General features: G+C 54.3%; 1 protein-coding gene and 1 non-coding gene across 4 annotated transcripts; one reads left to right on the top strand and one right to left on the bottom strand.

The window, feature by feature from the left end:
* On the top strand, positions 1-22,638 carry SETD1B (SET domain containing 1B, histone lysine methyltransferase). 3 transcript variants are annotated; one of them, XR_010022642.1, is made up of 18 exons: positions 1-114; positions 596-783; positions 1,006-1,104; positions 1,745-2,015; positions 3,728-3,840; positions 4,816-6,045; positions 9,540-10,364; positions 12,012-12,273; positions 12,370-12,722; positions 12,817-12,913; positions 13,497-13,997; positions 15,323-16,585; positions 17,482-17,648; positions 19,372-19,503; positions 19,588-19,707; positions 19,786-19,923; positions 20,654-20,829; positions 22,076-22,116. XR_010022642.1 is itself a non-coding variant. In XM_063087043.1 (17 exons), the coding sequence occupies exons 2-17, from the start codon at positions 610-612 to the stop codon at positions 22,247-22,249; spliced, it is 5,919 nt and encodes a 1,972-aa protein (XP_062943113.1). In that variant the 5' UTR covers positions 1-114; positions 596-609; the 3' UTR covers positions 22,250-22,638. The 3 variants fall into 3 exon arrangements, 2 of the variants coding, with proteins under 2 accessions (XP_062943113.1, XP_062943114.1); XM_063087043.1 differs by lacking the exon at positions 20,654-20,829 and having other exon boundaries at positions 22,076-22,638; XM_063087044.1 differs by lacking the exons at positions 1-114; positions 596-783; positions 1,006-1,104; positions 1,745-2,015; positions 20,654-20,829 and having other exon boundaries at positions 3,740-3,840; positions 5,061-6,045; positions 22,076-22,638.
* On the bottom strand, positions 14,706-14,779 carry TRNAT-GGU (transfer RNA threonine (anticodon GGU)). Its single transcript has one exon. It is a non-coding gene; the product is annotated as a tRNA-Thr (tRNA).
* Positions 22,639-25,810: the final 3,172 nt, after the last annotated feature.

Here is a 25,810-nt window from a genome sequence, read left to right as displayed (position 1 = left end):
GCGGCGGCGGCGCCCCCCCCTCCCGGCCCCCCGTCCGGCCGCCCCGGACTCGGCTCCCGCGGGGGACACCATGTACTGGCTGGCGGCGCAGGGAGGCCGGCGCCCGGCGGGGATGTAAGCGCGGCTCGGGGAGGGAGAGGCCGCGGCCAACAGCCGGGCGGCCCGAGCCCCCAGCACCGGCCCCGGCCCGGGCGGGCGAGCGGGCGGCGCCAGGCCTGCCGCGAGCCCCGCGCCCCAGCCGGGCCGAGAGAGCGAGCGAGCGCCACGCCGGGCGGCCGGGCGGGCACCATGGGCCGGAGCCCGCGTCCTCCGGGAGCTCCGGGCCCCGCCAGCCCGCACCGGGGGCCCCCGGGCGCCCCTCACTGCCGCCCCGAGACGGTGGCCGAGCGGGCGGGCGTGTGATTCTCCCGGAAGGGTTATTCTCTCGCTCCATTCTTATTTTGGGGGGAGCCAAAGCGACAGCTCCTTTCGGGGCGCGCTGGTGAGGTGGGAGGGGGTGGGGGCCGGCCGATTTGATTCTTTGGCGTGTGTGTGGAAGCGGCCGCTGCCGCCGTCGGCGCGGCAGCGGAGACGACAACAACTTGCTCGTTTTCAGGTTGGGTTAACGGCATGGAGAACAGTCACCCCCCCCACCACCACCACCAGCAGCCCCCGCCGCAGCCCGGCCCTTCGGGCGAGAGGAGGAACCACCATTGGAGAAGTTACAAGTTGATGATTGACCCGGCTCTGAAAAAGGGGCATCATAAACTGTACCGCTACGATGGGCAGCATTTCAGCCTGGCGGTGAGTAGCCGGCGCGCCTCCCCGCCACCCCCACCCACCCCCCGGCCGTGCCTGGGGAGAGGGGCCGAGCGGCCGGGGACCCTCCTCCCGACCCCGGAGCCAACTGTCAGCCGAGTTCCCAGCCCTGGCGTTTGACAAGTGCCTGGAGAAGGGGGTCTGCCGCTGCCTCCGGGGAGGGGGACCAGCCTCCCCATTCCGCTTCATCCCCATTCCTCCCCGCAGATGTCCAGCAACCGCCCGGTGGAAATTGTCGAAGATCCCCGGGTTGTCGGGATCTGGACCAAAAACAAGGAGCTGGAGCTGTCGGTGCCCAAATTCAAGGTAGGACACCCCCCCGCCCCCGCGGCCTCTCCCTCCCCATCCCCGAGTTCGAAAATAACGCCAGTCCTGACCGAGCCCAGCCGGATTCCGAGTTCCCGCCGTCCTGGCCCGGGGAAGTTTTGGCGGGGAGGGGGGAGAGTGCTACAGCGAGAGGTGTCCCCTCTTGGCTACTGTAAACAAAATAACACTCGGTGAAACTGTAATCAAGGCGCTGATACGGTGTCCCGCCTGCCCAGCTGGGGGCTCCGGGTTCCCACCTGGCTCCTGTCCGCCCAGGAGTTTGGACCCGGGACCGTTCCCCCTTCCCAGCCCTGTGACTTCAGGGGGGACAACTTCCCAGCCCAAGGGGTCGCCCCTGACCTGGCAGCAGGGAAAGGAGGCCAGAATAGGGGGTGGAGAAAGAGAAACTGTTTCTTTTTCCCCTTTCCTTCCGAACCCAGAGGACTTCCACGTTCCAAACGATTTAATCCTCCGCTTCCCGGGCCCGCCCGCGTGCATTCCCCCCCACCAAAAAAAAAAAAAAAAAACTTTAAATTTTTTACTCTTTATTGTTTTAAACGGGCAGCCGTGTAAGGAATGTTGTGTTCTCCCCTTCGGTTTTAATGTTCTCCACACTCCCTTCCCCCTCGGCCCCCGCCAGATCGATGAGTTCTACGTGGGCCCGGTGCCTCCGAAGCAGGTGACATTTGCCAAGCTGAATGATAACATCCGTGAAAACTTCCTGAGGGACATGTGTAAGAAGTATGGGGAGGTGGAGGAGGTGGAGATTTTGTACAACCCCAAGACCAAGAAGCACCTGGGCATCGCCAAGGTGGTCTTTGCCACGGTCAGGGGAGCCAAGGAGGCGGTCCAACACTTGCACAGCACTTCGGTCATGGGTAACATCATCCACGTGGAGCTGGACACCAAAGGTGAGTGGAGGCCGGTCAGACGGCCCACGGGGGAGGAGCTGCAACGGGAGCTGTCAGCATGACCCTTTTCCTTTTTCTTTTTCCAACACTGCCCCTTCCTGCCGTGTTGGGAGACCCCCCTCACTCTTCTTGGGATCCCCCCTACTTTTGCCCCCTCCTGAGGGTAGAGTCACGTGGAGCTAAATGTGTTGTCTGTTGCTAGGAGACAGGCTATAATTTACCAAGTGCCTGTCCTTAGCCACTGCACCCCTAGGGACCACCTGGAGGCTTCCCCACTGCTGACACCCCCGTGGGCCCATCTCAGACTCCTGGTGGCCTGGGTTTAGACAGTCCCCAATGTTGCTGTCTGTGTTAGAGGAGTAGGCAGAGTTTGTTTATTTGTGGGGGGCTGAGGGAGAGCCACTAGGATGCCTTTAAGCACATATAAAGTCCCTTAACTAAAAAGGGAGTTCTCTAAGGATCCAGGTTGTCCCTCCTTGCCTCCCCTTCCCCCTGGAAGTGGGGACCAATCTGGGGCCTGGAGTGTTGTTTCATTGATAATGGTCCCAATAGAGCGGGGCGGGCTGCTCTGGGTGCTCACTGGTTGACACTGTGTCTTCCCTCCTCTCTCTTAAAGAGACCGCAGCACCTCCCCTGCCTGCACTGGAATCTGGCTCGGCACTCACTCTGAGCCTGCTGCAAGAAGAGCTAAACTGGGGAGGCCACACCTCCCCACCCTCAGGGTCTTCAGAGATAGCTCTGGGATCCTGTCCAATCCACAGAACCCCACCCCTCCTTTTTCTAGTTTCTCAATCTCTGTGGGGCAGTAAGGACCCTTTAAATTTATATACCCCCTTGGATGGTTGCAGTCTGATTTCTTCCTGAGAATCTGAGCGTGGAGCATGGAGGCCCCTCCCCCATCACATGCCCACATCTTAAAGAGCAGCCAGGTCTCACCAAAATTTCATTTCTGCAAAAAAAAAAAAAAAACCCTCAAAGACTGACAACTAAGTTTGTATTTCAAGAAAGAGAACAAGAGACCAGTAAAGTGTAAAGTTTAGCTCAAGGAATGTGTCTCCTTTGCATATGTAAGCAGCTGCCTCCAAGGCTCTATAAATATCAATAATCTGGGGCCCCCTGGTCTGTAAAGGCCTCTCTCTGCTGAGGGGTGGAGGGTTCCAGTACAGGGCTCAGTGAGACCGTGCCCCAGGCAGTCCCCAGATCAACTTGGGGCCCTCAGCCTGGTCAGAGGCGTGTGGGATTCTCAGTAATGTGCTACTAGAGTGTGTTTTGCAAACTCTGCTTGTCACCTGGCCCCAGAGAGTTAACAAACTGTCACCTCCGTGTAACTGAGCTTCCCTTCCCCTTGCTACCAGCCCCTGGCTGTTAAGTGGAAAGGAGGGGGAAGACCTGCATCTTTCTTTGGGCACCATTGCCCAGGTAGTGGGAAGAGGCTTTGTGTTGGGGGTGGCAATTCTGGATTTGGGGAGTTCCAGTCCCGTGAGGCATTAAGTGCTGAATCTCAGGATCGAAAAAATCATATGGTTTTGTAGCTGCATTGAGCAGATAGGGATCCTCAGTAAGGTGCAAAGAGGGTTGGGAATGTGGTCAGGGTCACACAGTATCCCCAGGCCTGGGGTCTCAGGTATAAGGATGCCAAGCAGGTTGGAATCCCTGTAGAGGCTGCCCCATTTTGGAACCTCACTGAGACCCCTCACCCTGCTTGTCCACAGGGGAAACCCGCATGCGGTTCTACGAACTGTTGGTCACCGGCCGATACACCCCCCAGACCCTCCCAGTGGGTGAGCTGGATGCTGTCTCTCCAATTGTGAATGAAACCCTACAGGTGGGTTTTTGCTGTCAGTCTCCCCCATTACCAGCTCCCTGCTGAGACATCCCCCCACAACATCCACACCATCTCCAGCTTTGGAGACTAGGGTCTAGAAGGGAAATGAGCCTGGCCACACCCACCACACATTGAGCAGGGTCTAAAAGCCCTGTTTTCCCAAGCTCCCCTTCAGTGTGGCTCCCCTGGGATTGGTCCTGTTCTCTGTGGCTTCCAGCTGGCACTGAGGCCCTCCCCCGACCCCTTTCCTGACATAGGCTGGGATTCCCACAGACCCACAGCCTGCCTGAGGTTGCTTTTCCACATTAATGCTGGACACCAGGACACCAGGGCCTTTAGCGTCTGGTGTCCTGGGCACCCCGGAAAGGAGAGTTCATGCCCCCCCTTCCAGAGCGAGACTGACTCCTTCCCAAACCATTGCCTCCCAGGACACTCACCAGGACAAACGTCCCCCAGCGTTGACCCAGCCAATAGGAGTGAAGAGTCTTCGCTTACTTGCTCTTTAGCTAGGCTGTTCATTAGGCACTTTTCCCACGTCAAACTATTTAAATCCTAAAACATTGGGAGGCTGGGAGGAACAAAGCCCTTGGCTACCCTCTCACTCCAAGACTGCAGTTCTTGGTTATAGCCCTGCCTGCAAGGTCTTTGATTTCTGACAGCCTCAGGCAGGAAGGAAATATCAGCCTAAATCAGGAGGTCAATGTCTTCTCTTTTTTTCTCTGCCTTTGAAATTAGGAAAAACCCTCAAGCTTCCCCAAGCATAATTGGCTACCCTTAATTGGCTTGCCGTAAGATTAGAGAAAAGTTAGTACCATCCTGACACTCCTCAATCACCCCCACTTCCTTTCCACATGGTGCAGTTCTAGAGCGGTTTGGCTCTGAGCTCCCCAGCAGCCAGAGTGAGAAGGGAGAACAGCCCCAGTCCATTGCATGCCCCCCCCCCCAATGATTTCTCATCTTTCTCTCTTTCTCTAGCTGTCAGATGCCCTGAAGCGCCTCAAGGATGGTGGCCTGTCTGCAGGCTGTGGCTCTGGCTCCTCCTCTGTCACCCCCAATAGCGGTGGGACACCCTTCTCCCAGGACACAGCTTATTCCAGCTGCCGCCTGGACACACCCAACTCCTATGGACAGGGCACCCCACTCACGCCGCGCCTGGGCACCCCCTTCTCGCAGGACTCCAGCTACTCCAGCCGCCAGCCCACACCCTCCTACCTCTTCAGCCAGGACCCTGCAGCAACCTTCAAGGCCCGGCGCCACGAGAGCAAGTTCACAGATGCCTACAACCGCCGTCATGAGCATCATTATGTCCACAATTCTGTGGTCACTTCAGTGGCCGGGGCAGCAGCCACCTTCCGGGGCTCCTCGGACCTCCCATTTGGGGCAGTCGGCAGCAGTGGGGCCAGCAGTGGTCCTCCCTTCAAAGCTCAACCACAGGATTCGGCCACATTTGCCCACACTCCACCGCCTGCCCAAGCAACCCCTGCCCCTGGATTCAAGTCAGCTTTCTCTCCATATCAGACCCCAGCACCCCCTTTCCCCCCACCACCCGAGGAGCCCACTGCCACAGCTGCCTTTGGGGCCCGTGACAGTGGGGAGTTCCGGAGGGCACCTGCACCCCCACCCCTGCCACCCGCTGAGCCTCTGGCCAAGGAAAAGCCCGGCACACCCCCCGGCCCACCCCCCCCTGACACCAACAGCATGGAGTTGGGAGGCCGGCCAACCTTCGGCTGGAGTCCTGAGCCCTGCGACAGCCCAGGTACACCCACGCTGGAGTCGTCACCTGCAGGGCCAGAAAAGCCCCACGACAGCCTGGACTCTCGCATTGAGATGCTGCTGAAAGAGCAGCGCACCAAGTTGCCCTTCTTGCGGGAGCAGGACTCAGACACTGAGCTGCAGATGGAGGGCAGCCCTATCTCCTCCTCCTCCTCCCAGCTCTCCCCATTGGCCCCCTTCAGCACTAACTCCCAGCTGGGCTTCCGTGGCCCCACACCACCCTCCTCGCGCCCCTCCAGCACTGGCCTAGAGGACATCAGCCCTACGCCACTACCTGACTCTGACGAGGACGATGAGCTTGACCTGGACCTGGGGCCACGGCCCCCACCTGAGCCAGGTCCCTCAGACCCCACTGGTCTTCTGGGCCAGACAGCTGAGGTGGCCTTGGACCTGGCCAGAGACAGGACCCCGACCTCAGAGAAGATGGATGAGGTACCACCATGTCTGTCCATCTGTCTGGGATTGGTTTCGTCTGTCTTGCATCCTCTTTTCCCCCTGGAAACATTTTGGATATAGTAGCTAAGACACAGAAGCAACAGGGCTAGGGAAGCCAATATAACAGATTGAATTTAGCCATCAGGCTGTGATTGAGCTGCTGTGGCTCTGAGCTCCCTAGCAGCCATGGAGAGAAGGAAAATATGGCTTAGTTCTTTTGCTCTCTTTCAGTAAGGAGAGTTAAGACTTTCCCTAGGGATAAATTCTGACTTGAGCTTCCTTGGTAGGAGTTTGCTGAAACCCCACAGAGTATGGGCTTTGGTGATAGTTCTGGGCCTCCTTCTCTGTTGGATGGCTTGGGAATGATCAGGGCTGGTCCTGAGGCTCAGGCAGCACTGTGCTGTGCTAGGCCAGGTGGGAGCTCCAGACACTGTCTCCTACAGCCTGGTGCCCTCCAAAGACCTGGGAAACCATGGAAGGCTGGGGGGGGGGAGCATTGAAAGCTCCTTTCTCCTGCTGGCTCGAGGGCTGGAGGAGTTAAGGGCTAGCTGGGGTGGGGTGGGGATGGGGGAAGTGTAGGGGCATAGCCAGAAGCAGGCAAAGTTGACCATCCCCCACTCTCTCCTCACCTCATCCTGGGTCTCATTGCTCAAACCTCCAGCCTCAGGAAGTTCCACCCAGGGGTTGGGGTGAGGGGCTGGGTGCCAGGTTCCCTTGGGAAGGGGTTAGGTCGTCTTCCTTGGCTCCACTCCTCCCCATCCTGGTCCAGGCACCTTCCTGGGAGCCTGTGTGCCCAGCAGACATGAGCAGCCAGGGGTTTAGACAGAGCTGTGTGCCCCTGAGGGCGGTGGGGAGGAGGGTCCCCCCTTCCTGGGTCCTTTGATTAGTCCTGTTTAACTGCCTCAGGGAGGAACAGAGAGGAACTTGGCCTGCCCAGGAGGGGGCCACAGGTGGCTTGGGCTCCACGGGGCCTCCAGGCAGTTTTGGGGAAGTGGTTTCTAGTGTCAAGGGGTCCAGACAGGGGGAGTTGACCAGTATATGGAGGTCGGGGGCTACTGGCCTTTCTACCCTTCCTTCTTCTCTCCCTCTGGGCTGCCTGTTTGAGGGAGTTTACCATGCTGACCAGCTGGTCCAGCACTGAGAAGCCCAGAGTACCACAGAGAATGGGCTCCCCCACCATGCCATGGTGGGGAAGAGGAGACTGAGACCCTGAAATCTGTTGTCTGGGGGTGCCCCAGGTTAGAAGCCCAGGGAGCCTCCAGAGTACTGATAACGTCCAGGCCAGCCTTTGGGAGCCCCCTGCTGGCGGCCTGGAGAGCAGCACCTGGGCTTCTTGGGTTTGAACCGACCCAGGCAGGCTGTACCCACAGTCCCAGTCTAGGCTGAAGTCGAGGGGTGAGCAACACAGAGGGACCAGTGGAGTCCAGAGGGGGAGAGTCCCTTCCTCACAGAGGCTGGTGGTTAAAAATGCAGGCTCCAGTCCTTAAGCCTTGAGTCCCAGCTCTATCACTTAACTGGTATGTGACCTTGGGGAAGGCATTTTCCCTCTCTGAGTCTCAGTTTCATTGTCTGTCAACTGGGCCTGTGAGAGAGCCTGCCTCACGCAGCCTCAGCTTAAGTGAGGTGCCGCATGGGAAGCTCCAGGCACAGCAATCAGTGCTCAGCTTATTCCTGCCAGTTCTCACCCTGCCCTGGGGTAGACAGAGGGGCAGAGGGAGGGACCGGCAGGCAGGGGTTGGAGCTTGGGCTCTGGGGCTCCCTGTGATTGGCTGGCTGCGGTGACCTGGGCTTAAGCGTCTGTATCTGTGTCTTGCCTAGCTTGATGCTGTCCAGGACTGATTTCCTGGGGAGTTCTCAGAGTGGCCTAGCCTGCCTGTCCCTCCCTCGTGTGCATGGGGACCCTGAGAGGGAGAGCATGCGTGTGCATGTGTGTGCGTGTGTGTGTGCACGCATGCGTGTGCATGTAGAGGGGATCTAGTAAAAACCCAGAGCTTTCTCCTCCTCCTCCCCCACCTCCAGTTTCTCTTTGAGGCCTCCATCACCTTTAGGTGTGACCTCTGACCTTGTACAAACCCCACCCCCTCAGCCTTTAAAGGCATTCCCTGTCTCTTGCAATCTCCAAAAGCTCTGTTTCCTTCTCAGCATGTTCTCCCAGGGCCAGGCCTGAGCCATCTTCTGGCCTCTTGTTCTGACACAGGAGCCTGGGGTGACCCCTCCCTCTTGTCCCCACTCCTGCTCTGGCTCCTAGCTCCACCTCCACCCATGTCTCCCCCCACTTCCAGGCCTGTGCATGCAACTCCCAAAAGCCCCATGTCCCTAAGTGAACAGACCCTTGCTCATGTTAGAGCCGAGGTCATCCTGGGCTCCTCCCTCATTCACCCCTTGCCACATCCCTTGGTTCCAGCCACGGCCTCTCACTGGGCAGGTGTCCTTGGCTTGAGTCCCAGCCCTATTTGTGACTTGCTGTGCCACTAGGGCCAGTGGCTGAGGCTGTCTGCATGTTTTCTCCCTTGTCAAAGGGGTGGCAGCAGAGCCCTTTGGGGGCTCTGCAGGTAAGGTTGTCATGCAGATAGGAGATGCAACAGTGCACATCTGCAGCACTTAGCCCCACGCTGGCCCATACTAAGTGTGTAGTCATGAGACTAGGTGAAAAGAGTGATAGAAGAAAAATAAAAACATACGTCCCATTTATGAGCCTTTGGTGCTGCTAAACCCCTCTGCTCAGATGTCACCTTTTACTCCAGGCCCTCTCTGCCATAGCAGGCTGGGGAGCCTCTTCCTGCTTCAGACCCTGGCTCCATCTCTTATTGGCTGTATGGCCTTGGGCAAGGTACTTAAGCTCTCTGTATCCCAATTTCCTCATCAGTAAAAATGAGGGAATAGACCTACTTTGCAGGGTGATTCTGAGGATTGACTGAGTTGATTAATATATATAAACTGCTTAGGAATGCACCCGGCACATGGGAAGCCCAATAGAGGTATTAACTATTAGTATTATCTTCTCTGAATACAAATTGAAACAGAATCTCTCAAATTGAAACAGAGTCTACTTCCCACTATATGCTGCCCCCCACTATATATTTCTCCACTATATATTTCCCATCTTCATTCTGGTTGTCCTTTGCCTCTTCTCTGTAGAAGTTCAGCTACATGAGAGCAAGATTTTTGCCCGTCTTTTTCACCTCTGTGTCCCCAGCACCTAGAACAGTGCCTGGCAAATGTTTGTTGACACAGGTGCTGGGCAAATGTTTGGTGAATGAATAAATGAATCCTCATATGACCCCATAAGGCAGGTACTGTGAGGTCCTTTATGCAAATGGAGAAACTGAGGCTCAGATAGGTTGAGTGACTCGTGCAAGGTCCCACGTCTGGGAATCCATGTTGCTGATCACCAGTCTTGCAGGATTATGCTTCTTCCGCTTTCTAATGTTTGGAAGAGGCCATAGGAGCCGCTTGGCCTCCCAGGCTCACCCTCCCTGCTCTCTCCATAGGGCCAGCAGTCCTCAGGCGAGGATATGGAGATCTCAGACGATGAGATGCCCTCGGCCCCCATCACCAGCGCTGACTGCCCCAAGCCCATGGTGGTGACTCCAGGGGCAGCGGCTGTGGCAGCCCCCTCTGTGCTGGCCCCAACTCTGCCGCTGCCCCCACCACCCGGCTTTCCACCACTCCCCCCGCCACCCCCCCCACCCCCCCCACAGCCTGGCTTCCCCATGCCCCCACCTCTGCCCCCACCCCCACCCCCACCACCTCCAGCCCACCCTGCCGTGACAGTGCCCCCACCACCTCTGCCGGCGCCACCCGGTGTCCCACCCCCACCCATCTTGCCGCCATTGCCACCCTTCCCGCCGGGGCTGTTTCCTGTGATGCAGGTGGACATGAGCCACGTGCTGGGCGGCCAGTGGGGCAGCATGCCCATGTCCTTCCAGATGCAAACGCAGATGCTGAGCCGTCTGATGACGGGACAGGGCGCTTGCCCCTACCCACCCTTCATGGCTGCCGCAGCTGCCGCCGCTTCGGCCGGGCTGCAGTTTGTCAACCTGCCACCCTACCGGAGTCCCTTCTCCCTGAGCAATACTGGCCCAAGCCGTGGGCAGCACTGGCCTCCCCTGCCCAAGTTTGACCCATCGGTGCCACCACCAGGCTATGTACCACGTCAAGAGGACCCACACAAGGCCACAGTGGACGGCGTCCTGCTGGTGGTGCTCAAAGAGCTTAAGGCCATCATGAAGCGTGACCTGAACCGCAAGATGGTGGAGGTGGTGGCCTTTCGGGCCTTCGACGAGTGGTGGGACAAGAAGGAGCGGATGGCCAAGGTGGGCAGGTGGGGGCGGGGCACCCCCTGGTGGCCGGTGGGGTAGGGCAGGAACCCGGCCAGGCACCTTCTCTTCCCCCAAGACATGTCACTGGAAACACTGCTACCCACACCCCTGATGGGGGAGTTGCAGAACGAATCACTGCTTTCAGAGTTCTGCTGCCTGTGCTCCATAACTCAGCAGCCACTGGGTGCATGTGGCTCTTTAAAGGTAACTAAAATGCAATGAAATTAAAATTCAGTTTCTCGTTCACATTGGCCACACGTGGCTAGTGGTTGCCATAAGGGACAGCACACGTGGAGTACATTCCCGCCATTGCAGATTGTTCCACAGCCAGGACATCTTTGAACTTGACCCACCTACCTCCTCTAATGCCACCTTTTACATGGAGTCCTGTCTTGGCTGGGCCACTTTTTCCTTTTTAACATATTCTTTGTCTATTCATACTCTTACAAATAATCTGTGACTGCTTTCTCTCTACATAAGACAGAACTTTCTTTTATAGTCATGGGTCACTTAACGATGGGGATACTTTCTGAGAAACGGGTGGTTAAGCAATTTTGTTGTTGTGCAAACATCATAGAGTGCACTTACACGAACCTAGGTGGTGTAGCTACTACACGCCCAGTCTGTGTGGTACAGCTGTGGCTCCTACATGAGTAATGTGTTGCGCAACAACATCACAATGGCTGCAAGGTTACTAGATGATAGGAATTTTTCAGCTCCATTATGATCTTATAGGACTGTCATCGTATATGTGGTCTGTTGTTGACCAAAATGTGGTTATGTGGTGCATGACTGTATTTTAAAATCCCCTCAATCACTACCCTAAATTCCAGTTCCCTCTGCTCCCCTCCCTCCTAGAGGTGACCACAGTCATCAGTTTCACTATCCCCCAGAGCATGCTTTGGGGAATGCCGTAGCTAAGAGCTTGCTTTCTGCAGTCCAGGTAAGTGACATCTGTCAGAGCCTGTGTCTCATCTGTATAATGGGGCAATAAAATCACAATGAGCCATCTGAGATCACTGATAAACAACTTTTTATGGTTCAACCTAATTATGTTGACTCTACCAGATTAGTAATAGTCACAGGTAACTAATAGCTATTCCATTAAAAATTTGAATAAAAAGAGAAACCATGCCTCAAGTGCCATGCAGCATGCAAAGCTCTTAACCTGGCTCATTTTGGTGAATTCTCACAACGTCCCCGGAAGACAGAGTACTTCAGAACTGCAGGGACAGCCCCTTAGGAACTGTTTTTAATTCACTGGAAAAAAAATAGAATAGAAAATAGGATAGTGTAAATCTAACTGTGTGAAATTTGTGTTTCAGTGGTACAGACATGTACTTACAATGTATTTCTTTTGGATTTCAATCTCCAAAGTGTGAAGTCCTCTGTTCTAAAGAAGGTAGCTGCAGGAGCCCCATTTTGCAAGTGAGGAATGAGGGTCAGTGAGGCAGAATGGAGTTCTGGAGCCTCCTGATCGATTGTATAGTGTGACCAGGTGTGCAGAAAGCAAGTGCACAGTTACTGGAGGAGGCAGCAGTTACTCCTGAGAGGAAGGCAGGTTGCTCTGGGCAGGCTTCCTGAAGGGTTCGGTGATTGTGCTGTACTTATGGTGACCGTCCCCTCCTCTTTCCACCCCAGGCCTCGCTGACCCCTGTGAAGTCGGGCGAGCACAAGGATGAGGACAGGCCGAAGCCAAAGGACCGCATCGCCTCATGCCTGCTGGAGTCGTGGGGAAAGGGCGAGGGCCTGGGCTACGAGGGTCTGGGCCTGGGCATTGGGCTGCGTGGGGCCATTCGCCTGCCTTCCTTCAAGGTCAAGAGGAAAGAGCCACCAGATGCTGCCTCCTCTGGTGACCAGAAGCGGCTGCGGCCCTCAACCTCTGTGGATGAGGAAGATGAAGGTTGGTGCCCTGCTCCCCCAGCCTCTCACTGGGTGCTGGGGCCCCCTTCTTCCCCCTCCCCTCCAGCCCCGCTCTTACACCTCTCCTTCCCTACAGAGTCTGAGCGGGAGCGGGACCGGGACATGGCGGATGCCCCCAGCGAGCTTGCCAAACGGGACCCCAAGGGTGTGGGTATGCGGCGACGGCCTGCGCGGCCACTGGAGCTGGACAGTGGTGGGGAGGAGGACGAGAAGGAGTCTTTGTCTGTGTCCTCGTCCTCATCAGCGTCCTCGTCCTCGGGGTCCTCAACCACCTCACCCTCATCCTCGGCATCCGACAAGGAGGAGGAGCAGAATAGCACTGAGGAGGAAGAGGAGGAGGAGGAGGAGGAAGAGGTGGACGAGGAAGAGGAGGAGGGGGGCCCCAGGAGCCAGGTCTCCTCGTCCTCGACCTCATCCACATCAGACAAGGTACAAATCAGACAGTAAGTTTTCAGGGTTCTAGACCAGGTGAGGATGCCTGGGCCTCTTGGCTCACCTGTCCCCATCCCTCCCTCTCCCCTAGGATGACGATGACGAAGACAGTGATGGGTCTGAGGATGATGGCGGAGATGCAGTCCTGTCAGAGGAGAGCGAGGAGGAGGAAGGGGGCTCGGGTGGAGGTGAGCCAGGGAGGCTGTGACAGCCCAGCCCAGCCCAGGGTCCTCTCTGCAGGGGGCAGAGCCTGAGCAATAGTCAGAAATGTTTTGGGGGCAAAATTACATGCTTTTGAAATATTCACTTGTTCACACACACACACAAACACACACACAGCATATTGTGTGATTCCATGTATGCGAGATGTCCAGAATGGCTAAGTCCATCGAGACAGAATGCAGATCAGGGTTGCCAGAGCCTGCGGGGAGGGACCAAGGGGCTAGCTAGAAGGCGAATGGTTTCTTACTGAGCGGATGAAAATGTTGTGGAACTAGATAGAGGGGGTGGATGCTCAACATTATGAATGTACTGAGTGTCACTGGGGTTGTTCACTTTTAAATGAACAATTAGTTTTATGTTACGTGAATTTCACCTCAGTTTAGAGAAAACGATGACTTGTTAACACCCCCCTTCTCCCCCACATCCACACATCAGAGGGCCATGTTCAGCCTGGGTGCCTCCAGTATGAGGCCTCTAGAGAAGCGTCTGGTGGGGGGTTGGGTCACAGCAGGTCATGAGACAGCTCCTCATCTGTGTCCCCCCATCCAGAGGAGACACTGAGCATTGCAACCTCCAAGGCTGAAGCCGAGTCATCCAGTGAGAGTTCCGAGTCTTCTGAGTTTGAGTCAAGCTCTGAGTTGGAGTCTGAGTCCTCGGAGGAGGAAGAGGCAGTGGCTGCAGGGGAGCAGGAGGAGGACGAGGCCGCAGAGCAGGAGGCAGCGGCGGTGGCAGATGAGAGCATGGCTCCTGCAGGCCCTGAGGACTTGGAGGAGGATGGGGAGGAAGCCTCCCAGGCCCTGGGGGCACCTGTGATGGAGTCCTTGGGCACGGAAGAGGAGGTGGACATTGAGACTGAGGACAAAGCCCCTGAGGAGCGGATCTCCGTGCAGGAGGAGCCTCCCTTGCCTGTGGGTGTGGAGGAGGTGGTGGGCTGCAAGGAGCCCCCCAAGAAGCCTGGCCTGAACCAGGAAGGGGCCACGTCTGTGTCCCCAGAGCCCCCTGCGGGAGAGATGGAGGCCCGGCCCCCATCATCCCCTGAGCATGCTCCAGGTAACACCCACAGCCCCCAGGGAGGGCAGCAGGATGTCCTCACCATCAGAATCATCCCAGGCCCCTTGGGTAGATCACTCCACCTTCCCGGGCCTCAGCTGACTACCTCCCTCGCGGGGTGGTATGGGGGATAGAGGGAGGTGTATAACGTGCCTGGTTCATGGTGGAGAAACCCAGAGGGTAATTGTTGCTGCTGTTGTTCCTCAGTGCCAGTATTTCCCCCGTGGTTTGGTTATGAACTATTGGTTCCGTGAGATGCTCCCAAACAGGGACAAGTGTCTGGGGTCATTTTAGTGACACACAGGGGAGAGGGGCTGCAGGCACTGCGCCCTCTGCTGTCTTCATGGTGCTACACCAAACATATGACAGGCTCTGACAGCACCATCCTGTAGAACTTTCTGCAGTGATGGAAACTGTGCTCTGTCTGCACTGTCCAGTAGGGCAACCACTAGACACACTGTTGCTCCTGAGCTCTTGAAATGTGTCCAGTGCCACGGTGGAACTGAATTTGTAATACTATTCAATTTTAATTCATTTTAACTTATTTAGCCATATGTTAAATATATTTAACTTACTTACCTTTAATAAGTCCTTCAGGAAAGAAAACATTGTGTCTTGTTTAATGTATTTTACTTTGTTTATTTGGCAGTGAACCACAGGTGTTTGAATATTGACTCAATATTTATTTTTACTTATGTTTTTGGTTGCTGGCTGGTACAGGAATCAAACCCTGGACCTTGGTGTTACCAGCACCACACTCTTACCAACTGAGCTAACCAGCCAGCCCTGGACTGAATATTAAGCCTCTGTTGTATTCTCTGTATTGTTTCGGGTACTAACAATACAACAGTGGACCCAACAGACAGAAATATCTGCTCTCATGGAGCCTACCTACATTCTAGGGCAGGGTGAGAAATGACAACAGATAAATTGGAAAATGTATTCTGTGACAATGGAGAGAAATGCTAGGAGAAAAACCTTGACAACTGTGACAAGTCCTGTAGAAAAGAGACTTGTTGGATTTATTCCATCACAGAGCAAATTTTCTCAGACCACAGGAACTTTCTGAAGACACAGTGTGAAAGGCTAGCAACCACGTCTCCTGCATCTTTGGTTTACCCCACCAACATTTATGAAGCACCTACTTTGTGCCTGCCACTGAGCTTGGTGCTCAGTAGGCCTTGAGTGGTTTAGCTGCTCACAAAACCCTGGGGGACTGAGAGGGCTGTGAGCTGGTCAGGTATCAAGCATGTAGTAGGCAGCAATAATAGGGCACTGAGAGATGTTTGATGATAATGGTCTGGTTTTTGCCCACCTCTCTGCAGAAGACGACCTGGAAGTGGAGCCCGAACCTCCTACAATGCTGTCCTTACCCCTGCAGCCACCATTGCCACCACCCCGGCCACCCCGACCACCTAGCCCACCACCAGAGCCTGAGACCTCCGAACCCCCACACCCGCCCATCCCTCTGGAGCCTCCACCCGAGGACCAGCCCCCGCGTACTCCAGGTCTCTGTGGCAGCCTGGCCAAGTCGCAGAGCACAGAAACAGTACCGGCCACACCCAGTGGGGAGCCCCCACTGTCAGGGGGCAGCAGCGGCCTGTCAATGAGCTCCCCACAGGTGCCCGGCAGCCCCTTCTCCTACCCATCCCAGTCCCCTGGCTTGAGCAGCGGAGGCCTACCACGGACACCTGGCCGGGACTTTAGCTTCACACCCACCTTTCCTGAGCCTGGTGGTCCCCTGCTCCTGCCTGTCTGCCCCCTCCCAGCTGGCCGGCGAGATGAGCGCTCTGGCCCCCTGGCCTCCCCAGTGCTCCTGGAGACAGGCCTGCCCCTCCCTCTGCCCCTACCCCTACCCCTGCCCCTGGCATTGCCTGTGCCCGTCCTGCGGGCCCCGGCTAGGGCCCCCGCCCAGCTACCACCCCTGCTGCCTGCACCCCTGGCCCCCTGCCCACCCCCCATCAAGAGGAAGCCGGGCCGGCCCCGGCGATCCCCGCCATCCATGCTCTCCTTGGATGGGCCCTTGGTCCGGCCGCCAGTGGGGGCCACACTTGGAAGGGACCTCCTGCTCCTGCCAGGCCAGCCACAGACCCCAATCTTCCCCAGCACCCATGACCCACGGGCCGTGACCTTGGACTTCCGGAACGCAGGGATCCCGGCCCCCCCACCGCCCCTTCCTCCCCAGCCACCTCCACCCCCTCCTCCACCACCTCTTGAGCCAACCAAGCTGCCCTTTAAGGAGCTAGACAACCAGTGGCCCTCCGAGGCCATCCCTCCAGGCCCCCGTGGGCGTGACGATGTTACCGAGGAGTACATGGAGCTGGCCAAGGCACGTGGGCCATGGCGCCGGCCACTGAAGAAGCGCCATGAGGATCTGGTGGCCACCTCAGTCTCGCCTGAGCTCTCCCCACCCCAGCCCCTCTTCCGGCCCCGCTCAGAGTTTGAGGAGATGACCATCCTGTATGACATCTGGAACGGTGGCATCGATGAGGAGGACATCCGCTTCCTGTGCGTCACCTATGAGCGACTGCTGCAGCAGGACAATGGCATGGACTGGCTCAACGACACACTCTGGGTGTACCATCCCTATATCCTGCTGGACGGAGGGGTGGGGGTTCCACACCTTCTAGGATGTGGGAAGTCCTCATCCACAAGTCTGGGCCTGTCTCCTAGTCTATAGCAGTCCACAGTACCCATGAAGGCCATAGCATGAGTCACGGTCACCTACCAAGCAGTATCTGCGTGCCAGCATCTTGCCAGGTTCCAAATTGAATCATCGTCGGCACTTCTAAACACTTCCTCCAAGCCAGGCTTATCTCACCCCACAGTTAGGTTTCAGGGCCAAGCGTAACGGTGGTAGCAAAGACTAACTGAGGTCCCACTCATGGCCCCTTCATCACCTGATTTAATCCTCCCAATAGCCTGGTGAGGTCAGGGCTGTTAATATCCCCATTTGGCATATGAAGAAACAGGATCAGAGAGATTAAATAACCTGCTCAAAGACACAGCTACAGAGTGGCAGAGCTGAGATTTGAACCCAGGCAAATCTGGCTCTAGAATCTAGGCTCTTCATAATGCTCTATGCTGGTGCTTGGGTGTTAACCATAATCCTGGGAGGTTGGAGCCATCATTATCCCCATTGTTCCAAACTAATTTATTGAGCATTTACTGTGTCAGGAACTCTGCTAAGTACCCTACTCATATGTAATCATTCAGGGAAGCATCATTGTTACCCCAATTTACAGAGGGGAAACAGGCAGAAAGTGTTTAAGGAACACTCCCAGGGCCATGCAACTAGGTACTGTCAGCGGAACTGGCCAGCAGGCAGCACATGGAGATGGCTTATCAGTGGGCGGTAGAGCTAGGCATCATTACCCCCATGGATTGGTCTGAGGATGGGGAGGTGGGCCCCATGGGACAGGTCTCCCAAGGGACTGAGAGGGGCTCTCTGAGAATGTCTGTGTGGCCCTTGACCCACACCCACCCACCAGCCTCTCTTCAGCTAAGAAAAAGAAACGGGATGATGGTATCCGTGAACATGTGACGGGCTGTGCCCGCAGTGAGGGCTTCTACACCATTGACAAGAAGGACAAGCTCAGATACCTCAACAGCAGCCGTGCCAGCACTGACGAGCCCCCCACAGACACCCAGGTACTGCCACCAGGCTCCTGAGCAGCAGAAAATCTGGGCAGGGCAGCAGGGCACATGGGCAGTGTGACTTACCTCGGCTCAGGTGTGAGAGGTGAGGTGAGGGCTGGGCTAAGCGGAGGAGCCAAGGGAAGAATTGTTCTTTATCCTGCTGTGGGCATGAAGAGTTTCCGAAGGGTTTTAATTAGGGATGTGAGCAGAGTTGCATTTCCAGAAGGTTCATTCCTTTTTTAACTTAGCAAACGTCTATTGAACACCTGCTGTGTACCAGGTGCTGTTCTGGGGCTACAGCAGTGAATAGACAATTCCTTTTCCTCATGGAGCTTATATTTTAGTGAATGGAAGGAAATAATCAAATGAGCAAATAAGCATATAAGTCCAGGTGGAGAAAATGCTATGGAGAAAACAGAGAGGAGGTTAGGAATTGGCAAGTCAGAGTGTGTCAGAGAAAGGCACATTTGAGACAGACCTGAATGAAGTGAGGGAACGAGCTACGCAGCTTACAGGGAGAGACGACAGAGAAGCAGGAAAGGACTTCCACAGAAGCTAAAACAGGAGAGGGGCGCACCAAATCCAAGAGGTCACTCACAGAATAGCATGTGCAAAGGCCCTCAGGCAGGTAGTAGCTCAGTGGTGTGGGACAGGAAAGTCCAGTTGTGGCCAGAGATATAGGTCAGGTCATCAGGGTGCTGGGGACTGTGGTGACAAGGTTAGATTTGTATTCTGTGTATGATGGCAAGCCAAGGGAGGGTTTCAGGAGAAGAGGTGGGCATGATGTGGTTTACTCTGTGATTTTTGGACCTTACCCTGGCGGCTGTGTGGACAGTTGACTAGAGGGGTCTAGAGGGGAGACAGCAATATGGTTGCTGCAGTTTCTGGGCCAGACAAGAGGGTGGATTGAATTTGGGTGGTCATAAGGGAAGAAGGGGATGCATTTGAAAGAATATCAGCAAGCCAAGTGGATAGGACTGGGAACTACATAGGGTAGAGGAGACAAGGGAACCAGGTGGGAACAGCCCAGGGTCTGGCCTGGGGGACTGAGTAGCTGGGACGGGAAGGCAGATGGTACCCTCACTTTGGGCCAGGTTGAGTTTTGGAGTTTGCAGAACATGCAGGTAGGGAGGTCTGGCAAGCAATTAGATATAAGGGTACGGTAGAGCTTGGGAGGGGGATTTCTAGTCTGGGCCTAAATTCAGGTGTCATCAGAATGGAGATGATGATCGAAGGCCACCGTAGGTGCAAGCTCACTCAGGGAAGACATGGAGGGGAGGAGCAAAGCTGCCTGGGGAGCGCCGAGGGTTAGGGGATGGGTGGAGGCAAGGGGGGCTGAGAAGGAAGGCGGGCCAGAGTGTCAGGAAGGATTTGGGATTGTGAACACTTGGGGGTTAGAGGAGACTTGGTGAGAGCCTCAGGGGGTCAAGTAGATACCCCCAGTCTTTCAAAACTTTTAGCTGAAACGGGAAAAGACAGCAGAATTCAAGGGAAAGTTGTGTTGTTATTTTTAAGATGGGAGGAGCTTGAGCACATGCAGATACTGATGAGAAGGAGAAGGTGGGGAAGTGGTGAGGATTGGGGACAGGCAGGCACAGAGAAGCCCAGAGCAAGGAGCCTGGAACCCAGAGCGTAGGGTGGGTTTGCCGAGGATGTAATGGGAGGCCCTAGTCTGTGGGGCTGCCTTGAGCTGCAGCATCCCTCCTCTGACCTGTCCCTGCGTCGTGCCCGGCAGGGCATGAGCATCCCGGCACAGCCCCACGCCTCCACGCGGGCGGGCTCAGAGCGGCGTTCAGAGCAGCGCCGCCTGCTGTCCTCCTTCACCGGCAGCTGTGACAGCGATCTGCTCAAGTTCAACCAGCTCAAGGTGAGGCCAGGTGCCACCCAGGCAGCTGGGGTGGTGGTGGAACCTGAGACCAGGGCTCACCCCTTCTTTCCTTTTCTCCCCAAGTTCCGGAAGAAAAAGCTCAAATTCTGCAAGAGCCACATTCACGACTGGGGCCTGTTCGCCATGGAGCCCATCGCAGCTGACGAGATGGTCATTGAGTACGTGGGTCAGAACATCCGCCAGGTAGGCACTGCCCAGTGGGGCAGGCTCTGAGGTAGGAGCAGGCCATTCCAGCCCAGACTGACGCCCTTTTGTGGCCAGGTGATCGCGGACATGAGGGAGAAACGATATGAGGATGAGGGTATCGGTAGCAGCTACATGTTCCGGGTGGACCATGACACCATCATCGACGCCACCAAGTGTGGCAACTTCGCGCGCTTCATTAACCACAGCTGCAACGTGAGTGCCCAGCAGGGGGCTACTGCTGCCCATGCCTCTGTGCCAGGAGGACCTGGAAGCCCCTGGCACAGAGTCTCAGCTCCCTTCCTAAGCTCAGGTTGGCCGAGGGTTCTAGGAAGTGAGGGTAGGGGATGTGAGGCCTCGGGCAAGGAGCCCTTTTCCCTGAGTTTCAGTTTTCTCATTTATGAAATGGGTGTAATGACACTCCTGTTGCCATGTAAAGGACTAAAGGTGCTGCAGGGGTAGTTGTTCAATTAATCAGTAATTATGGAGTGCCTTCTCTGTGCTAGGCTTCTTTCTGGGCCTCTAGCACAGAGCCATCCAACAGAACTTTCCACTGTGGTGGAAATGTCCTGAGTCTGTGCTATCTGCTGATGTAGACTGTAGCCATGTGTGGTGGTTGAGCACCTGAAATGAGGCCAGTGCAACTGAGGAGCTGAGTTTTTCATTTTAAAATTTTAATTGATTTAAACTTAAATTGCCACCTGTGGCTAATAACAACCATACTAGGAGCTGCAGGTCTGGAGGGGAGGTGGGCATTTGACAGGGATTCGCATACTGAAGGATGAGCAGGGGAACCTCCAAACAGGAGGCAGGCTAGTTCTAGGAGGAGTACCCTGACTCTGGGTTCAAGTCTTGGCATCGCTACTTATTTACTGTAGGCTAGTTCATATCTGTGCCTCAGTTTCCTCATCTGTAAAACACGGATGACAACGGTCCTTCCTTGTAGGTTGCTGGAAGGACCAAATGGGTTACTGTATGTGGGTCCTTCAAGTGCTGACATTGCAAGTCCTCAATACATGCTAGCACTCATGATTGTGACTTGATCCTTATCTGGGCTGGAGGGGGCCAGTAGAGACTTCCTGTGAATATCCTGAGATCCGAGAGCTAAGAGGAACCACCCAGGTGAAGTAGTGAGTGTGGCAAGCATTCTGGCCAAAGGGAAGAGCATGTTCAAAGGCCCTGGGGCGGGGGAGGGGAGAGACCACCTGTTTGAGAGATAGCAAGGGGTGCAATGGGGATGGAGTAATGGGCTGGAGGGTGGGGGGAAGAGGTTGAGATGGACAGGGTTGAGGGTGACCAGGTCACTCAGCCTTGTTGACTGAGCTGGGAAAAGAGGAACCAAAAAGTTTCTCCAAAAGCCAAGGCAGGCCCCTGGAAGGTTTAGAGCCATAGGATGACAGGCTGGACCTTTGGAAAGATTTCCCTGGCTGCTGGGTCAAGAGTAGATTTTCTCAGGGTCAGAAGTGGTAGTAGGGGCTGCTGCTGTCCAGGTGAGCAATGATAGGGGCCTGGTCATGGCTGGTGGCAGTGCAGGTAAAGAGCTGTAGATAGAATCAAGGAATCCTCAGCAGACAGACCTCAATGGACGTGGTGGTGGCCCACATCTGACATTGGTGGAGGAGAACACAGGGAGACAGCTGCTCCAGGGCCTGGGTGCAGCCACTGCCCAGGGTGGGAGCAGATCACAAATTGAGGTTTGAACTTACTGAGTCAAAGATGTCTCCCGGAGCCGTCAAAGGTAGCTTTCGAGCAGGTGGTTAGATTTATGGGTTTGGAGCAGGAGCTGCCAAACGTTTTCTGAGAAGACCAAATAGTTAATAATTTTGGCTTTGTGGCCCACATGATCTCTTTAGCAACTACTCAACTCTGCCCTTGTAACCAAAGCAGCCACAGATGAGATGCAAATGAATGGGTGAATGGGTGTGGCTGTGTGCAAATAAAGGTTTATTTACAAGAACAAGCAGTTGGGGGCTATAGTTTGCTGACTTCTTGTCTAGAGCTCAGAAGCGCAGCCTGAGGGAGCCAGCCAAAACAGCTCAATTGGGAGACTGTTAGACTGAAAAAGTGAGGCCTGGGCTAGAAATATAAATTTGGGAGTCACCTGCAGTATAAATAGAAACGGAAGCCCTAGGAAATAGTTTTTATCATCATCATCATTATTTATAATATCAGAGACAAGGGGTCCTTGTCACCTTATCACCCAGATGGGGGAGCCAAAGCCTAGAGAAGAGGTGGGGGAGGGGGGTTTACTACAGTGATAAATCAGGCCTTCAGTGCAGGCTTGGTTGGGTTTGAGGGGGCTGTGGGGAAGGGCCTGGGGGGTCTGGGTGGGTTGGCAATTTATCCTCCCCTCCCACCTCGCCTGCAGCCCAATTGCTATGCCAAGGTGATCACAGTGGAGTCGCAGAAGAAGATTGTCATCTACTCGAAGCAGCACATCAACGTCAACGAGGAGATCACCTATGACTACAAGTTTCCCATTGAGGACGTCAAGATCCCCTGTCTCTGCGGCTCTGAGAACTGCCGGGGGACCCTCAACTAGGCCCCTGTGCCTGGTGCCAAACACGAAGGATGTCAGCTGCCACCCTGGGCTCCTGAGCGTGGACCCCATAGTCCCAGGGCCTGGTCCCACCTCCCACCCCCATTTCAGGTGCTGTCCCTCCACCTAGCGGCCATGTCAGAGCCTGATGTCCCCAACACTACCCTCCAGGACCCACCCATGGCTCCAGCCCCTCAGCGGGAAAGGGCTTCTCTGTCTTTCAGCCCATGTCCCTTTTGTTTTTAAAAAATGCTCTTTTCAGAATTTTTATTTAACTCCAACAAAAACTTCTCTCTGTCTTTGTGTGTTTCTAACTCTCTCCATCTCGCTCTGTCTCTTTTTCTCTTTTCTCTTTTCTCTTTTCTCTTTACCATCTTTCTCAGCCTCTTCCCATGAATGCTGCTATGTTGTTTTGTCTTCTCTTTTTTCTTCCTCGTTATAAGAAAAGACATTATAACCGTTGAAATGTGAAGGCAGAATCTGAGAGGGGGACCCCGGCGGGGCTACAGAGGCCTTGGTTTGACCCTGTGTCGGCCCATGTTCTAGAGCCTACCCAGGCCCAGACACTGGGCCAAGTGCTGCAAGAGAAGGGAGGGCTGGGCCGGGCCGGCAGCCTTGACCTCAGAACACTACGGAGCCCAGAGGCCCCCTCTCTGCCCATGGACGCAGTGAGGAGACCCCACATCTTCCCCCGACATGCTCCCAACTCTGTCCCTTCCCCAGCAGTCTAGGGGCACCGCTTACCTGGGCAGGTCAAGCAGGAGTTTCCTCTCCCGGGCCCTCCCTGCCACCCCACCCCCACCCCCCAAACCTTGGGTTCAATGTTTACTTTCTCATTTGGATGCCAGCAATGAGAGAACCTCCTGGGGGCCCAGTGCAGTGGGGGCACTGGGAAGGGTCGTCTCAACTCTCTTGTGCCCTCACCTTCACACAGGCTCGAGGGGGGTTCCCAGGGCAGGTGGGTCCCCCAGCCCTGCCACTACGGGTTGTCTGACCGTATGCATGTGGCATTGTTTTGTTTATAAGTTTCACCCGCTGGCCCCCCGCCCACACCCCACCTCACCTCGCCAGCAGCCTCCTCGTCCCAAGAAGGTCAGAGCATATTTATTTTCAGATTGAGCAGGTTATTTCTCCCAGAGAAAGGAAAATCTTGGAAAAAATTTTAAATTCATATCTAAGTCTTTGACAGTTATTTTTTCTTGTAACCTTTTTTATCCCCTACCCATCCTCTTCAGGTTTATTTCCATGGGTTTTTTTTTTTTTTTCCTTGTTCGTGTACAAAATCAAAACGAAGGGAAAAAAAATAGGTTTTTGAAGTTCAGAACCAACTTCTGTATATAGGCTGCCATAAAGGACTTTTTCTCGGGAACATTGTTTCTTGTAGAAACATGTGGGAAGACTTTTTTGCTCATTTCTTTGTACTTCCAAAAAAAAACACACACACAAAAGTCCCCCATACCCCACAAAGCAGAACAGGCGTGTAAATAATTTCTGGAAAGTGACTGTGTGACCGGGAGTCCTCATCAAGATGAGAGTGCTCCGGCGGGAGCTGCTCCCACCCCGCGGACTGACGTGGGCGTTGGAGCCTCTGGTATCTCAGCTTGTGTCAAGCTTGTTATCATGTAAATTCTGTACAAAAAATTATTTTTCTCTTTTTTGTCGTTGGTGGTTTTGTTGTTTTTGTTGTTGTTGTTTTTTTAACTCACCCCAGGCCCTCTCTGTCTGAGACTGTGCCCACCGGTTTCAAGGTCGAGGAAACCAGTGGCATTAAGACACAGAGTGGGTGCTAGGGCACAGCAGCGACCTTCTCTTCCATTTGCGGTTTTCTGCCTAATTGTGCAACCAAGGAAATATTTATTTTTCACATGAAGAAATGTGTAGTTTGTAGAGATTGCTGATTTAAGTTACTTGCACAGCCCCCAAGGGGCTGTCTTTTCTATCCCTTCCAGAACCTATCCCATGAAAGAAAAGTGGGGGCAGCCTCGCCCTTCACCCTGGCCTCACCTTGCCCAACCATTGGCCTCGTTGACCTTGGCCAGCCTTCATTATGGGCAAGGGGCTGGGCCCCGCTCTCCCCAGGAACCCCGGAATAGTTTGCAATAATCCAGAAACGCGTTGGCTCATTTTTCTTTCAACTCCTTCATTTTTATTGAACAAATCTCTGCTTTTGAAGAGTCAAGCGATTCTGCTTTTTTTCTTTTTCTTTTTCTTTTCTCTCCCTCCCTCTCCCTGCAAAGAAGAGAACTGATAAGTTTTAGGGCTGTTTGTGCATATAGACTCTGTCATCCACATGTAACTTGTTTTGAAGAGAAGTGTTTCCGTTGTGGGTGTGTCTCGCTGTAAATATTTGTTCATATTTTTGTGAATTCAATACTATGTACCATTGTATTATAGTAACTTTTATAAAGCAAACCATAAATATACTGACTTTTCTTACAGATAACGCCGTCTCTCTTGCTCTCCTCTCCCTCTCCTTTCTTTCTGTTGGGAGTACACACTGCTCACAGGGAGGGTGAGTTGGCCGGGCTCAGAGGCGGGAGGAGAGTGTGATGTGATGTGGTCCACTCAGACCATCAGTTCTTAAACTCTGAACCTGTAGATTGAAAGGTCTGTCAGCTGGGCCAAACTACAGTCAAGACTTGACCTTCCATGGTTTTTTAAGGTTTACTTCTAGATTTTTTTCTTAAGACGTTAGGTATCTAATGATGCCAATAGCCTGCAATTAAGGAAATGAGACCAAGTACCCTATCAATATTACTAAAAGAACTTGGAAAGGTGGTTCGTCAAAAATGTTTAACACTTAAGGGAGACATCTCTCTGGTCTGCATTTCATGGGGGAAGAGGCTGATTAAATAGTCACAAGTTGAGACGAATTAAATATATCCAGTGTTTGTGGCATTCTAGAGGTGCCCTTGTAGGTCTGATCCAGTGGGGGAGGAGGGGTGACAAGGGGCTCACAGTATCTCTGAGAAGGAAAGCTGTAAAACCTTAGCAGAAAGCCACATGACTGAAAAGATGCTGCATCTCACTTCCTAGAGATGTGAATTATCCCATGATGCCATTTCCACCTGTCAAGTTGGCAAATACTCGAAGTTGGAAAATACCCAATTTTGGTGAACATGAGGCAGGGGACTCCCATGCATCATCTGTGGAAGCATAAATTGTTCCAACCTTTAGGACAAAATAGATATTAACATTCAGTATTTAGGGGCTCGCCAGTTAGCTCACTTGACTAGAGCGTGCTGCTGATACCATAAAGACGCAGGGGTTGGTTCCTGTACTGAACAGCTCCCAAAAAGAAAAAAAATCAGTATTTTAAATGCACATAAACTCTTGGCCCAAATATTCCACTGCCAGGAATTCATCCTGACAGACACAAGTGGGCAATGGTATGTACAAGGATGTTAGTTGCAACCTCATTTGTTTTGTTCTTGGCAGCTGGCCAGGAAGGGGATCTGAACCCTGAACCTTGGTGTTATCAGCACCGTGCTCTAACCAACCAAGCTAACCAGCCAGCCCCTGCAGCCTCATCTGTGACAGGAACGAAATGAAGGCAGGGTAGAT

Source organism: Cynocephalus volans, chromosome 2 (genome assembly GCF_027409185.1).
Source record: "Cynocephalus volans isolate mCynVol1 chromosome 2, mCynVol1.pri, whole genome shotgun sequence".
NCBI classification, from domain to species: Eukaryota; Metazoa; Chordata; class Mammalia; order Dermoptera; family Cynocephalidae; genus Cynocephalus; species Cynocephalus volans.
Note: the sequence above shows the minus strand (reverse complement) of the source record. Positions and strands in the feature narration are given on the sequence as shown.